The 17228-nt window shown below is 34.6% G+C and overlaps 1 protein-coding gene across 1 annotated transcript in view; it reads left to right on the forward strand.

Annotated features, from left to right (window-relative positions):
* Positions 1–17228, forward strand: part of LOC111146999 (progesterone immunomodulatory binding factor 1) — a 203321-nt gene that overhangs the window by 163191 nt on the left and 22902 nt on the right. Inside the window, exons 15-16 of the mRNA XM_022502829.1 lie at positions 4603–4733; positions 12020–12104. Coding sequence (XP_022358537.1) covers positions 4603–4733; positions 12020–12104 — 216 coding nt within the window. The remainder of the gene's footprint in view (positions 1–4602; positions 4734–12019; positions 12105–17228) is intronic.

The following is a 17228-nucleotide window of genomic DNA, read 5'->3' on the forward strand; positions in this document are numbered from 1 at the left end:
TGTACCCCAACTAACACCAGCCCACCACGGCTCTCCCTACCCTACCCCCGACTATTCTGCACTTTGAAACACAAAGCAACTTGTCAGTTCAGTTTATTCAGTTAAGGTCAGTTCCGTGAAAACAAAGTCAAGGCAATTATTTGATTTAATTGACTAGTGAAACTGGTTATACAGGTAAGTAGAACTTAGTTTTATTTTTGTCCAGCTGCATATTTGAATGTTCATAAAGTAACTTAGTAGAGTAAGTAATAAGATTCCGGTGACATTGTAATAGATTTAAAAGAATGATTACCAAAGCAAGGAAAAAAGACACTAAAACCCAAACTATAGAAAATATTCGTGGTATTTTTTTTCTTTATGGCTTTGCTTTTGCTGTAATGAATCATGTCCAAAAAATGAAGTCGTCTTTTCTTTCACTGTTCATTTCCTTTTCTTTGAGGAATTTTTTTTTCTTGGGCTAATGTAACCAAAAGGAAGTGTTCTAATATAATTTAGTTGAATCATTTGAGTAACTTAAAATGTAGTCCTCAATCAGCAAGCAGATATTCTTTAACAGCTAGCTGGTCAATCACCTTTTGGATTCTCTTTTTTCCTTGCCCACCTAGATCTCATGGCCGATGATTCTAACAATGATTCTTTCTGCCTTTGATTCTTTCTGCCTTCCACGGTACCTTCCACTATACCCTTCCTACTGTTCTCTACACCTTCAGCTTCTAGGCTGCTAATCCTTCATTTCTTTTATGTGAGTAGAACACCAAAAAATTGCAGTAACAAAATAAGTTCTATGTGTAGATCTTAATAATATATATATATATATCTCGTTAATGTAATTCACTTGAGAAAAAAAAAATAGAAATCATTTCTTGTCCCAGAAAAAAAGAGCAAATCTTTAGCCTCCATTGAACTTGTTAGTGACTATGAAGGAAAGAAGAAAAAAATATTTAAACATATAAAAGGCTAGAATTTTATTGTCAAAGACCGTGTTAAGGTCATAAAGTAGGAATTTTGTAGTATTTTTGTTCTGTGTAGTAAAATACTCCCTTCCCTACCCCCCAGTTTTAAAATAGGTATCCACCACTTTTATAGAGATTATTCAGTTTTCGCATATCAAACTTCAGAATACTTTTTCTGAGAACTCATTAGGTACCAAAGTATGGGCTTACGGATACTGACAGTGCTGTGTTTAGTCCTATACTGACCTACATTTTATATTTGCTTAGCAAAAGAGCAAACACAATAAAAAAATTTTAAAAAACTAAGGTTGGTTGGGTATAGAAGTTAATAAAATCCTTAAGGGGGGTTGCCTGGGTGGCTCAGTCAGTTAAGTGTCTAACTAAGGCTCAGGTCATGATCCCAGGGTCCTGGGATCGAGCCCCACATTGGGCTTCCTGCTCATCAGGGAGCCTGCTTCTCCCTCTCCCTCTCCCTCTGCCCTTCTCCCCTGCTGATGTGCTCTCTCTCTCTCTCTCTGTTAAACAAATAAATAAAATCTTTAAAAAATAAATAAAATCCTTAGGGAAAGAATTTTGGTCTTACATACTGAGAGCATTACATAGTCCTTAACCTTAGTGCAACTTATGTCTGAAAAAATTCACAAAGAAAACTTAAAAAAAAAATTAATTTTGAAGTCTGTTGCAATATTAAACTAGTAAAAAATGGATAACATCCTAAATGTTTATTACTATAAGCAATATAATTATAGGACCTTGGCTTCCTAGACAATTTTGTCACCACTAAAATCATATATTAAGGTACTCTAAGAGCTTGGGAGAATAATTATATAAGGTAAAGTGAAAAGGCATAATATAAAGTTACACATAATACACTAGCAATAAGCAATCCAAAAAGAAATTAAGAAGACAGTTCCATTTATAATAGCATCCAAAAGAGAAAAATGCTTAGGAATAAATTTAATCAAACAGGAGAAAGATTTGTACACTGAAAACTACAAAACATTCCTGAAGAAATTTAAATTTAAAAAGACCTAATAAATGGGGGGCCCCTGGGTGGCTCAGTGGGTTAAGCCTCTGCCTTCCCTTAGGTCATGATCTCAGGGTCCTGGGATAAAGCGCCACATCAGGCTCTCTGCTCAGCAGGGAGCCTGCTTCCCCTTCTCTCTCTCTGCCTGCCTCTCTGCCTACTTGTGATCTCTCTCTCTGTCAAATAAATAAATAAAATCTTTAAAAAGAAAAAAAGACCTAATAAATGGAAGACATCCCACGTTCACAGATTAGAAGACTTAGGTGACAGTACCACCCAAAACAATTTACAGATTCCATGCAATCCCTAACAACATCCTAACAACATTTTTTGCAAAAATAGAAAAACCCATCCAAAAATTCATATACAATTTCAAGGGACACTGAATGGCTAAAACAATCTTGAAAAGGAAAAATGAGGTTGGAGGACTCACACTTCCAGATTCTAAAATTTACTACAAAAGTTCAGTAGTCAAAACAGTGTTGTACTAGCATAAGAATATATAGATACGACTAATGGAATAGAATAGAGCCTAGAAATAAATCTTCATGTATATGGTCAATGGTTTTTCAACAAGATTGCCAAGACCTTTCAATGGGAAAAAAGACAGTCTTTTCAAGAAATGATAAAACTGGATATCTACATGTAAGACATTGAAATTGAACCCATACCTTACATTATATACAAAAATTAATTCCAAGTGGATCAAAGACCTAAATTTCAGAGCTAAGAATGTAAAACTCAAAGAAGAAAACATAGGAGGAAATCATGATCTTGGGTTTCGTAATTGTTTCTTAAAAATGACATCAAGGGACGCCTGGGTGGCTCAGTTGGTTAAGCAGCTGCCTTCGGCTCAGGTCATGATCCTGGCGTCCTGGGATCGAGTCCCGCATCGGGCTCCTTGCTCGGCGGGGAGCCTGCTTCTCCCTCTGCCTCTACCTGCCATTCTGTCTGCCTGTGCTCGCTCGCTCTCTCTCCCTCTCTGACAAATAAATAAAATCTAAAAAAAAAAAAAAAAATGACATCAAAAGGGGCACCTGGGTGGATCAGTCAGTTGAGCTTCTGCCTCCCGCACAGGTCATGATCCCAGGGCTCTGGGATCAAGTCTCACATAAGGCTCCCTGCTCAGCAGGGAGTCTGCAGCTTCCTCTCCCTTTGCCCTTCTCCACTGCTCATGCTCTCCCTTCTCTCAAATTAATGAGTAAGATCTTTAAAAAAAAAAAAAAAACACCAAAATTACAGGCAACAAAAGAAAAACTAGGAAAGTTGGACTTCATGAAAATTAAAGAGTTTTGTGATCAAAAGACCCACAGAATGGGAAAAGATATTTGCAAATCATATGTCAAATAAGGAATATCTAGAACATAAAAGAGCTACTACAACCCAACAACAAAAAAGCAGACAACCTAATTAAAATATAGGTGAAAAACTTGAATAGATATTCCTCCAAATAAGATATACAACAGCCAATAGGCACATGAAATAACAGTGTTGGTGAGGATGTGAAGAAAGTAGAACCAAGTGCATTGTTAATAGGAATGTAAAATGAGGCACCCTCTGTGGAAAACAGTTGCCAGTTCCTCAAAAAGTAAAATATAGAAAAAAATATATAATTACCATAGAACCTGGCAGTTTCATTGCATTCCTGAGTAGAACCCCAAAGGAATTAAAAGTGGGAACTCAAAATATTTATTTATACACCACTATTTGTAGCAACATTAGTTACAATACCAAAAAGTGAAAACAGCCCAAATATTCATCAACAGGTGAAAAAACACACAATGGAATATTATTTAACCATAGAAAGGAATGAAATTCTGATACATGGTACAGCATGGATGAATCTTGAAAACATTACATTAATGAAATAAGCAGACAAAATGACAAATATTATATGATTCCCCTTATATGTCTAGAATAAGCAAACTCATAGAGACAGATTGTAGAATAGAGGGGGGGTGGGGGGCATGTTTTTACTTAATGGATACTTTTGTTGCAACTGATAAAAATATTCCAGAAATAGATACTAGTGATGGTTACACAACATTTTGAATGTACTTAATGCCACTGAAGGTGTACACTAAAATGGTTCAAATGCTAAATTTTATATTATTATATTTTAACTATAATTTCTTAGAAACTTCATTATACATATTGATTTAGCTACAGTTCATCAATTTTATAAATAAAGATGGAAGGAAATATGAAGACATGAGAAAAATGCTAAATTATAATGTCATTATGTTATTTTGAATAAAGAAAGCTCAAATAAAAGATTTTTATTTTAGCTAAAGAATATTTATTAAAAGAGATAAATTTTATGTTACATATCTTCTCACACCAACAAATGGCAAAACATTGAGGTGACCCACCCCTAAAATTGGTAACAATTCATATTTTATTTAAAATTTTTCTTTCCTATTAATGTATTACTTGTTATTATCATAAAGAATAGTTATATTGATTAATAAGTTTTAAAACCTTCAAAGTTACATAGGAAACACTTTTCTGAGTAATTCATGTAAGGGAGTTTTGGTGTACTGTGTCTATGCTACAGCATTTTGGATAACCTTAGTTTCTTGTAAAATTTTTTAGATTTTCATGAAATCTGTTTTTCTTTAGCTTAACAGGGCCAATTCTCTGTTAAACCAGACTCAACAGCCTTACAGATATCTCATTGAATCAGTGCGTCAGAGAGATTCTAAGATTGATTCCCTGAAGGAGTGTATTACACAACTTGAGAAGGATGTCAGGTAAATCGTCTATAAATCTTTTATTTGAATTATAAAGGCAATGTAAGCATAATACTGCTATCCATGAATTAAGTTTGTAAATTGTGAAGAAAAAATGTAAATAGTGAACATGGTCTTAAATGTAATTTATCTTAGAGAAACTGGGTCACATTAGTTATTCACATTCCACCTTATGATCAGAAGTCTTAGCCTGGAAATAATAATGCTGTGCTTATTAACAAAGCACTCCACCAGCGATCGGATATAAGCAGCTATTCTGTCCTTGTTTCTCTAGAATTCTTGACCAAAGGAAGAAGAGGAATATAACCAGATACCATTTGTGGAGTCAAAATGACTTTTTTCTTTTTTCAGTAGGGTCCATGCCCAGTGTGGAGCCCATCACAGGGCTCAAATTCATGACCCTGAAATCAAGATCTGAGCTGAGTTTAAGAGTCAGACACTTAATTGACTGGGGTGACTTCCAGGCACCCCAAAAATGACTTTTTTTTTTTTAAGATTTGTATATTTGAGAGAGAGAGAGAGCGCACACATTGGGTGGGGGAGATGCAGAGGGAAGATACATCAGGATCATTTAGGGAACTTTGTAGGAAGTAAAAATTCCTGAGTCCTCTCTACAGAGACATTTATTTTTATTTTTTAAGATTTATTTATTTCTTTTAGAGAGAGAGAGAGAAAGCAGGAGAAAGGAACAGAGAAAAGAGGGAGAAAGAGAGTCTCAAGCAAACTCCACATTGAACGGGGAACCCGAGATCATGACCTTAGCCAAACCAAGAGTTGGACACTTAACCAACTAGGCTTCCCAGGCAACGCCCCCCAAAAAATGACTTTTTAAACACACAAAATACACACATTTGCTTAGATTCTGTTGACTTTGCCAAGCAATTTTTTAGGCTTTTCTTCCCCTGACTCTACATGAGGTAGCCCATGAATTACCTAAATGTAAATAAATCCCTTTCACTTCCTTCGACTGAAATTGTTTTCTTACATGACCCCTTACCCAAAAGACTTGTTCCATTTAATAGTCATTCAAATTCCTTACCTGTTCATATATATAATCATTTTAGTCTTTTTAAGTTGAAGTAGAAGAATGATGTTATACATAAGAAAGATGTTTTAACTCATGGGTGGTTGATTAGTTGGCTCAGTTATTGGATTTTAAGATTGTTAGAATAACTTAGATAAATTATTAACCAATTCATAAATGTAGAAGCAGAGAATTAGATGGGAATAGAAACTGTTAAATTAAGGAACTGAAAAATAATTAGGAGACTATAGTTATTAAATTCAGATTTCCTAAGGTATATAACCATGTATGGGTGGGTGTTCTCTCTGAAGAATCAGAATAATTACCTTCTCTTGCTTCTACCCTGCCAAAATAATTGATTCAAAACTTTACTCCTAATTTTAAATTTCAGGATGATATGATAAAATAATTTTAAATCACATTTCTTCAAATGTCAATATAAATAATAATTTACTCCTACATTAATTTTAAAGTTAAAAATTAGATTTAGAATATATATAACCTACATTAATTAAATTTATTAAATAATAAATAAACCAAATTAAGAAGTTAATTAAAATAATTCAGTGAATCACTTAAGCAGTTATTCTGTAAGTAGCTATTGGGGGCAATAGAAATTATGTCTTATCACTCACTAGGCACTTGGTTATCTTAAGGAAATTGAGGGAAGAACCCTAAATAGGAATTTTGCTTCCTATATTATGTATTTCTTCCTATAATATTTTTGAAATTTTGTATAGAATCTCCTTTTACTTTTTTAATCTTGGAGCAGGAACATTAAAGTCCTGTGATAAAATTACCTTTCACAGTTACCTTCAAATAAATTTATTTGAGTATTTATTTTACTAAGACTTAGGAGTTGAAAAGATTTAATATAGAGAAAAATAATACCTATAGGAGGAAATGATTAAGATGAATAAGTTCAGCCCTAAAGAAATTAAGCAACTTGTTATCTAAGAATGTACATACAGCTTTGTGGTAGGGTCAAAATTTGAATCCAGATCTGTCTGCTTCCTAATTCTGTACTCTAAACCATTATGTTATACTGCCTCCCTATGTTCTATTCTGAATAAGGGAGAATTTTTCATTAACTCATATAATTAAGGAAGAGAAGTAAAAAAAAAAAATAGCGTAGAAGAGTGCTTTAAAGTGGAGCTTTAATGAATTGATAATTGCTAAAGCTAGGTGGTAGATACTTGTGGGTTTGTTATATTTTCCTTCTTTCGAAATATTCCAAATAAAGTTGTTTTAAAAAAACAGATTTTAAAAGGGAGTACAGGCTCTATAGATAGGTTACATGGGTTTAAATCTAGCTCAGTACTTAGTTTTGAGTTAAAGCCAGTCCATTAAACTCTCTAAACCTCCATTGTCCAATAGAACTTTCTGTAATGGTAAAAATACTCCATGTCTTCTGCACTGTCAGTATGGCCACTACCCATATGAGGAACTAAATTTTTTATCTTAATTAAGTTAATTTTAATTGCCACCTGTGGCCAGTTAATGGCTCTGGTATTGGACAGTAGAGCCAGTTTTCTTATCTGTGAAATGCGAGTGATACTCTAGTACTAGCAGCACTTAATTCGTATAGTTATTCTGAGGATTAAACAATGTAATCTCTGTAATATGTATAGCACTGTGCCTACACATTATGAATGCTGTGTAAATGTTTGCTATTATTAGTATTTATCTTACATGAAACAAATTTTTATGTTGAAAGTTATCTTAAAAATGAGAAATTACATTTCTCAAAACATTTTGAATTTTGACAAAAATTAGGACTCCCTTAATAACAGCAACATCATCATGAAAACTATGTCAGTTATGAAAGTAACTATAAAAAACATTTTTGTGCTAAAATCTGGATCCTTTAAAGCTATGTTTCATGAACTCACTATATAAATATTTTAATCGATTCTGAACTAGTATTTCACAGGATATGAAATCTTGCTCTTAATTGAAGCAACTACCTTCTAATGTGAAAAATTAAGGTGCTTTTAGTAGTTTAATTATGGCCTTTGAGATGCTGTTAAATGTACCCTCATGACATGAATGAAATACCATAAAAAATTGCACAGTCCACAAGTCAGAGCTAGCAGTCTGTCTACCCTCTCTCTTACTTGGAGCCGATGACATTTCAAATGTAGAGGAATTATCCTGGACTTTGAATACACATCAGCCAGTTTCTATTGTCATGGTAGATGTGCCTGTAAATTACAGCTACTGGTGTGAACATCAAGGGTTAGATGTGAAAATTAAATGAAATAACATATACAAAGCTTCTGGCGCATGGGAGAAACTCAGTAAATATTACTTCCCTTCCTTTTGCCCTTCATTAATTTGAAATTTAAACATCAGATGTCCCATTCAAAACAATTACCAAGTGATCATGTCTTAAAAAGGCCTATCCTTTTTGCTAGGTGTTGATTTTAATTGTAAGGAATATTTACATGAATTGATTACTTTTTAAATAGAAGTATAGTTGACATGCCATATTATATTAATTTCAGGTGTGCAACACAGGGATTAAACATTTTATATATGTTATGAAATGCTCACCCCAGTGTGGTTACCATCTGTCACCATACAAACTTATTACAGTATTATTGACTCTATTCCCCATGCTGTACTTTTCATCCCCATGACTTATTTATTTTATAGCTGGAAGTTTGTACCACTTTATCCCCTTCACCTGTTTTGTCCAAACCACCCCCCCTCCCCTCTGGCACCCACCAGTTCTCTGTATTTATGAATCTTTCTGTTTTGTTTTGTTTGTTCATTTGTTTTGTTTTGGAGATTCCACGTGAAAGTGAAATCCTGCGGTATTTTTCCTTCTCTATATTACTAATTTCATTTAGTATAATACCTCTAGGTCCATCCATGTTCTTGCAAATGGCAAGATTTCATTCTTTTTTATAGCAGACTAATATTCCCGTGTGTGTGTGTGTGTACACACTACATCTTTATCCATTCATCTATCTATAGGTTGCCTTTTTGTTTTGTCGACAGTTTCCTTCGCTATTTCAAAGCTTTTTAGTTTGATATAGTTCCAGTTATTTATGTCTATTTTTACTGCCCTTACATGAGGAGACAGATCCAAAAAAAAAATAATCGCTAAGACCAATGTCCCAGAGTTTATTGCCTATGTTTTCTCTTAGGAGTTTTATGGTTTCAGTTAAATGATTACTCTTTAAAATATGTCTCTAGCTTATACAATAGAAGCTCTTTAAGGAACTGAATAATTTTATCATTGTCTTAGAAAATAAAACAATGCCACTATACCAACCCCCAACTTGCAAATTTATCTATTTATATTCAGTGTCTAGAAAGGTTAGAGTAAATAGGTACCAAAATGAAATCATTATGAACATATTAAAAGCTAGCATTTGAGTTATCACTATGAAGTACTTTAAATTTCCCTATCATTAAAGTAATAATCCATTCTAAAGGTAGTACTGTTAAACTCTCCTCTACCGAGCCACCAGAGACCGTCTGAGTTATGTAGTTTGATCTATGGCCCAGAACTGAAGGAAGCACAGAAAGAGAATACTTAGCATAAATTTCCTTTTCCCATTGTCAGTTCTCAGTTTATTCTTAACTAGTAGTTTAAGAAGAAAAGACTACTTAGCCTTGTGAGGCTAAGCCAGGGTATATTGATCCAGGAAGTTAAAGTACATTATATCAGGAATATGTTTTCATATAGCAGGTGACACAGAGCCATAAAGACGAATTTCTGAGTAATAATTAACAGTGAATTGAACAGTTATGGGTGTAATATACCATTCACGGTAGATGTGCTTATAAGGAGATTTGTTTTGTAGTTGCTTTATGAGTCACGCATGGAAGCTTTGTATTTTTAAAGGCAAATTTCCACTGTTATGAAATATGTCTTATGGAGACTAAACTTCAATTGAGTAATTACATACACACTGGAAGAACACAGAGTATAATAATCATCATATGCAGTTTTAGAGACCTGTGTGCTGAAGATGGTCTCCCTTGTGGTTTAAGAGTGTAATATAGAGAAGGCTGAGACTTTGAAAATATATACCCAAGTATTGTCTGAGGTGTCTGTACCGTTTGCAATAAACTCACGTCTTACAGATAGAACAGAGTTGCTCTGTGAACCAGTTTATCCACCCACCTTTTATCCTATATTGTACAGATATTTTTGCTGCTTAAATATGGAATACTTCCTTTATCCTGGAAAAAATTAAGCACTACATATGAAGCATTTCTAACAGATTACCTAGTCAGATCCTTTATTTCATCAACATTTCATTCCTATTGCACACATTTTCTTTTTTTTTTTTTCTAAGATTTTATTTATTTATTTGACAGAGACACAGTGAGAGAGGGAACACAAGTAGGGGAAGTGGGAGAGGGAGAAGCAGGCCTCCCACTGAGCAGAGAGCCCAATGTGGGGCTCGATCCCAGGACCCGGGGATCACCAGCTGAAGGCAGACACTTAATGACTGAGCCACCCAGGAGCCCCTGCACACATTTTCTTTAAGGTCCTGTTGGTATTTGAGAGAGAGAGAGAGAAAGAGAGAGAGAGTATGTGTGTGTGTGTGTGTGTGTGTTACTGCCTGTGAGTGTATGTTTATGTAGTATATGTATGTAACATGTATATGAACATTAACATGTATATATGCATATCGTTAATACATTTCTGTTCCTCAAAAATCCTATTCCTGTGTTCTGGATGTTTAATTTAATTTTAAAAAATATTTGAATGCTACAGTTCAGAAACATCTGATCTTTACCATACTTTGCAGGACTCTGGCAGAATCTGATACTCAGGTACCTTTATGTCATTTAGTTCTTTTCAACTCCAAGGCTCAGTAGGATCTCTGATGCCTAATTCTGAAAGTCAGTCTGTTTTTCTGCTGAGCTGCTAACCTGTATGGCATTTAATTACTGTTTTTCTCCAATACCTGTATTTCATCTAAATTAGTAATACCATATGGCATTTATGTTGTGTTTTATATGTTTGATTCTTTATTTACTCATTCATTAGGTAATTCATATATCCCTTTGACATACATGAGTATTGTTTTCCACTTTTACAGATGTGAAAACTGAGGCTTAGTAGGGTGGTTGTGTGCTGTGCTTTATGGCACACACTTGAGTCAATGTCACAGTTGGAAACAGAAGTCAGAATTGCATCTTGTTTTTCTCTCAGAGGACAAATTATGGTGCTTCCTTGGGGAAGTTCAGTTACTAGGAAAAAGGAGAATGTGAGTTTTTTCCTCTTAAGTCCATGGAATTACCAGTTCTTTCAGAATACTTATTACTGTTCCTTGAATATTAAAAAAAAACAACTGCCTGATATTTTAAAAATTGGTGGCTTTCCATTTTCTTAAAGGATAATTTAAAACATCTTACCTATTCAGCAAAACAATCCTTACTAATTTTACCTTCACAGATTTTGTTTTGATATTTATGGAATTATGTTGTTTTGATTCAATGTTGCTTTTCTTAAGTCTTGATGTGGTGCTGAGGAGATTCATTCCAGTGACTTTCAAAGAGTATTTTAGTTAATGGTTCTAATTAATTTTTATATGTTGAATAATAAAACTCCAGACAGTACAAGACAGGCCTCAAATATTTCTCTCTTAAAATCCTAATATGTTCTTCTGTTTAGGCTTCTCACCCTTTCCTATCAGAAAATAAGTCCTGTCAAAGGCAAACTCTTGATACAGACTTACAAATTAAAGATTGAACTAAGAATTTGGAGGCAAAAATTGTTTATCACAGACTGAATATCTGATTCATTTGTCTAACTTAATTATATGCCTTGTAATTTAGTGCATGGTCAATTATAAAATGCTACTTTTAGTTTTAAGGATAAATGTTTTAATTTGACTTCCAGTGTCTTGAGTTTTAATATTTTCCCCAAACATACTTTTTAGCTTTTGTATAAATCCCACTTCATCATTTTTACATTTCAGGAGTAAATAATCATCTTTAAAACACCAATTTTTATGCCCTTACCAGGCAGGAAAGGATTCTCAGAACACATCTCATTTGCACTGTCAAATGATTATTAAAAGAAAAAGTCTTCTTAGAAAATAATTAGCTGTTGATGAAATCAAACATTATGGTGGCTGGTCTGCTATCTTTATGGACTATAAATTTAATTTCTCTTTAATTCAAACAGATTTGTTAGATTTGTCTTTTTAGCCTTTTGCTATTTACTATTTATTAATGAAATTTACACCAATATGATGACTTCTTAAAAACTTGGTGTTTTTTTTTTCAGCAATTTAAATAAAGAAAAGTCAGCTCTACTACAGATGAAGAATCAAATGGCATTAGATTTAGAACAACTTCTAAATCATCGTGAGGTACTTTTTTCATTTTGTCATAATTTTTACTTTCAGCTTTTTCAGAGTCCATATTGCATTAAGGTTACTAAATCCCAGTTGTCCATGTGCATTAATGACTTCTCATGTTTGCATCTCACTGTCATCAGGTCCTTTATATTGAATATGTGATATACTTAATTATTCTTTATGAATTAATTTAAACTTTATTCTTTGGGTTAATTCTTACTCCTGGAATGCCCCTTCTTGTTGCCGCCTTATTACCTTGTTCAATCTCTGTCACTGAATTTCCATATTATTTAATAATGATTTGTTTTACCTCCTTATCTCACTATACAGTAAATTTCTTTAGTGTATCTCTGTCTTATTCATCATTGTACTGCCCGTATGTTATGTATGCTTAGAGTCCATAAAGCATATTTTCTTGTTATTTCTCTTAGAAATCTTTTAGAGCTAATATAAAATTCCTCATTTTATAAAAGGAGAAATGAGTTTCAAGTGGCTTGAGTAAAGCCAGTTAGTTAGTAAATTGGAGATAACCCTAGTTTTCTTATTTTTTGAAGGAGACTTACTGAAATACAATACACATACAGTAAAATTCATGCCCTGTTTAGCATACATTTCTATGATTTTTTACCTACACACCCAGCTTGTAACCATCACCACAGTCAATATGTAAAATAGTTATATCACTTCAGAAAATTCCTTCATGCCCATTTTATTTTAAATTCTATTTTAAATATTAAAGATTTTCTTTATTTGACAGAGAAATAGCAAGAGAGGGAACACAAGAAGGGGGAGTGGGAGAGGGAGAAGCAGGCTTCCCGCTGAGCAGAGAGCCTGATATGGGGCTCAATCCCAGGACCCTGAGATCATGACCTGAGCCAAAGGCAGATGCTTAACAACTGAGCCACCCAGGTGCCCCTCATGCCCCTTTAGTATTGACTCTTTTCCCCAACTCCAGTCCTAGAAACCACTGATCTGTTTTCTATCCCTGTAGTTTTGCCTTTTCCAACAAACCATATTACATTTTCCCAGAATGTTGTATAAATGAAATTACCAGTCTTTTCAGACTCAACTTTTTTCACTTACCATAAAAAAGATTCACCCATATTGTTGCAAATATTAGTCATTTATTCCTTTTTGTTGCTGAGTAATATTCTATTGTATGGATGTACCAGAGTTCGTTAATCCGTTCACCAGTTGATGGATATTTGAGTTGTTTCCATTTGGAGACCTCTATAAATAATAAAGCTGTATAAATGATTGTGTAAGTGTTTTGGTGTAAATATAAGTTTCCTGGGGCGTCTGGGTGGCTTAGTCACTGGGCGTCTCCCGTTGGCTCAGGTCATGATCCCAGGGTCCTGGGATGGAGCCCCACATGGGGCTCCCTGCTCAGCAGGAGGCCTGCTTCTCCCTCTCCCCCTACCCCTGCTTGTGTTCCCTCTTTCGCTGTCAACTAAATAAAATCTTTAAAGTGAATATATATATATATATATATATATATATATATATATATATATATTTCCTTTTCTCTTGGTAAATACCCCAGGAGCAGGATTTCTGGGTCCTATGGAGAGTGTATGTTTAACTTATAAGAAGCTGCCGAACCGTTCTGCAAAGTGACTATACGTTGTGCGCTCGCGTCAGCAGTGAACGAGTGTCCCAGCTGTTGGGCGTCCTCGCCAGCAGTTGGTATCGTGAAGCCTAGTTTTTTAATCTCGTGCATTTTTACGCTGAACTATCAGTGCCTTGTCTTGGCAATGTTTTTACCATTTTGTTATCCTAACAGAGAAAGAAATGCTCAAAACAGATCATTTGTTTATGAGTATCCTGAAGGCATCGTTTCCTAGTCTGGGAAAGAGATATCAGGAATTTGGGAAGAAATTATTGGAAGGATATTATTGAGAGAAACGAACTGGGGAATATTACTGGAAGCAGTTCAAAGGTGCATATCCTAGAAATGGTGTCAAGGGAATTGCAGGGTTGTCTCTGTCTTAGAAATGGCCTTTGAAGTAGGTTCTCTTAAAGGTGTATATGACAGACAAAAGGGATAAGAAGGTGTCCCTGGACTAGATTTGAGAGATGACTTTTGCATAGATAACCAGATCTAAAAACAGGTGATATAGACTAGGAAGAGCTTCTCTGAAGATACTTATTCTTTTTCTCTAATTTTCAGGCCTTATCTGCTACCACTTGGGCCCTAAGATTCTGCCCTCAAATAATTGTTTCTTCACTGGGGAAGCCTGATTCATTCACTATGTGGATTTTCACAAATGCTTTAAAAAATGAATATTTAAGAAACAGTAATCACAGGAGCGTCTAGGTGGCTCAGTCAGTTAAGTGTCTGACTCTTGATTTCAGCTCAGGTCATGAGCTCAGGATCAAGAGAGCTAGCCCATCTCGGAATCCACTCTGAGTGGATTCTCTCTCTCGGGGCGCCTGGGTGGTTCAGTGGGTTAAAGCCTCTGCCTTCAGCTTGGGTCATGGTTCCAGGGTCCTGGGATCAAGTCCCACATCGGGCTCTCTGCTCAGCAGGGAGCCTGCTTCCTCCTCTCTCTCTCTCTCTCTGCCTGCCTCTCTGTCTACTTGTGATCTCTGTCAAATAAATAAATAAAATCTTTGGGGCGCCTGGGTGGCTCAGTGGATTAAGCCTCTGCCTTCGGCTCAGGTCATGGTCCTCAGGGTCCTGGGATCGAACCCCGCATCGGGCTCTCTGCTCAGCAAGGAGCCTGTTTCCCCCTCTCTCTCTCTCTCTGCCTGCCTCTCTGCCTACTTGTGATCTCTCTGTCTGTCAAATAAATAAATAAAATCTTTTTTAATAAATAAATAAATAAAATCTTAAAAAAAAAAAGATTCTCTTTCTCCCTCTGCCTCTCCCCCCCCCACTTGCATGCACACTCACGCATACTCTCAAAGAAGAAAGAGAGAGAGAAAGCGAGAGAAAGAGTGAGAGAAAGAGAGAAAGAGAAAGAAAGAGATAGATAGATAGATAGATAGATAGATAGTAACTACGGATGTCCATTCAGGCATACCAACTTTTTTCTAAAGCTGCATAACAAGTATTTTTTTGGAGTGGCAATTCTCATTTGTTTTTAGAAGATTGTGCTAGACTCTGAAAAATATATGAGTTGCTCATATATTTTGTACATCATGCTTGGAATCACATTATTCATGAGTCCAAATAAAAACTAAAAGTTCTACTTAGTAGGCTGAGAATTACATGAGTTTAGAAGGAAATATGTTTAAACATGGAAATTAAGTACTAGCAAGATAAATCTACTGAATGACATCAATGAAATTTGCATGGATGCAAATCTAATTATCAGTTAACTTTCATACATTTGATAGTATCTTCATTTTGACAATTATATTTTAATAATCCAACATTGTGATTTTTCTCAATGCCATACATCTAAAGAAAAGGAGCTTTTTTCTTTTCAAAGCAAAATAAAAATAAAAGTCTAATAAAACAAACTTAATACAAATTTTTTATCTTTTTCCAAGAGACAGTTTAAAGCCAACTTAAATAGAACATGCAGATACAAAAGCAAGTGTAAACTGCTTTTATGGAAAGATAATGGTAGATGACCCAGGACAATGCTTGACTATTCACTTAAATATTGACCTGCTGAAATGGAGAGTCTGGGTGCCTGAGTGGCTCAGTTGGTTAACCATCTGACTTTGGCTCAGGTCATGAGGAGGAGGAGAAGGAGCCTGCAAAATTAATTTATTCATTTTATGGCTCTGAAAGTTAAATGCTTAAAATAGCCAATAACAGTTGAATAAGAATACCTCTGATAAATATAATTTTTTAAAAGTGAAAATCAGAGCTGAGACTAAGCTGAGGCAAGCAAACACCTAGGGCACAAAATGTAGGAGAGGCCCATTCTCAGAGTCATGCACAGTGCACGTGAGAGCTTGCCCCACACTAGGCAGGTCCCTGGGAAAATTGTCTAATAATGAGTCACTGCTTTAATCAGCTAAATTTTTCTGAGTTTCAATCCACATGTGATCAAATGCAAAATTTTGAATTTTTCATTGTCTTTTTTGCCCTGGACACCACTATCTCTACCTTTTTAAGCAGTGTCATCTAGTTCTGATAAGACTTTAGGTGGTCATGTAATAGGAAATGAGATCATCCTCTCATTTACATAGTATCAAGTATGTGTTAAATAAAAAAAAAAACGGATGAGTTAATTCTAAGTTGACAGTTCTAGGACATTGGGGCATGGCCTTAAAGGGTTTTATTTTCTATATTAGTGCTTAATTACTCACTTTAAAAGTAGCGAAGTTAAATATCACAGAATTAAATCTTACTGTCCCCACTCTTACAGACGAAACTGAAGCTGATAAGAGTTAAGGAACTCAACCATGATTACATACTTACTGTCAAAACTAAAAGCAAATGCTTTTTTTTTTTTCTGAAGCAAAAGTTTATGATCTTTTTCCTTAGTCCCATTTAGACAAGAATTTCATGATGAATTATTGCTTGCATTAGTTCCAGGAAAGTTTTTGCCTCTGTAGATGAAGTTATATGCTTTCTTTTTGTCAGAAAGTGAAAACTATGTAATTTAATGTGTTTCCTTTTTGTCTTAATTGCCAAAAAAACTCAGAGCTGAATATCTTATCCAGGTGTTATAATCTATTTTTTTTCTTTCATTTTTGATGCCTCCAAATAACTTTTTCGGTTTCCTTTAAGCAGGTTGTGATCTTTTTTACCCTTACAGATTTTCACTTATGCTAAGACCTCTTAGGTATAAAAATATAAAATAATATAAATCTTAAATAATAAAGTAAAAAGGAGGTAAAGCCAAAGAGCAACTGATAGGATCTTGCTCTTGGAGAACAGCAGCAGAGCTTCAAGTTCAGCATTCAGTTTTGAATATAAGAAATGTAATTCCTTAAAATGTCTTCTTTCTTGTTGAGTGTACCTCTCAAGAATCTTCTTAAGTGGCTATCATTTTTCATCCATTTTTATCCACTCATCTTTGCTTTTTTGAAGTAAGATTTGCTGATTTGGAAATTCTCTTTCTGCTTTTCTGTGTATATATTTCATCATGTGCCTTCAGAATATAAGTTTTCAAGAGTAGGAAAAGGATCTTTAATCAGCCAAATGTCTACTAGAATACTGTGCTTAATTTT

The sequence above is a fragment of the Enhydra lutris genome, unplaced genomic scaffold (genome assembly GCF_002288905.1).
Source record: "Enhydra lutris kenyoni isolate GAN:26980312 unplaced genomic scaffold, ASM228890v2 scaffoldscaffold15, whole genome shotgun sequence".
In the NCBI taxonomy this organism is placed as follows: Eukaryota; Metazoa; Chordata; class Mammalia; order Carnivora; family Mustelidae; genus Enhydra; species Enhydra lutris.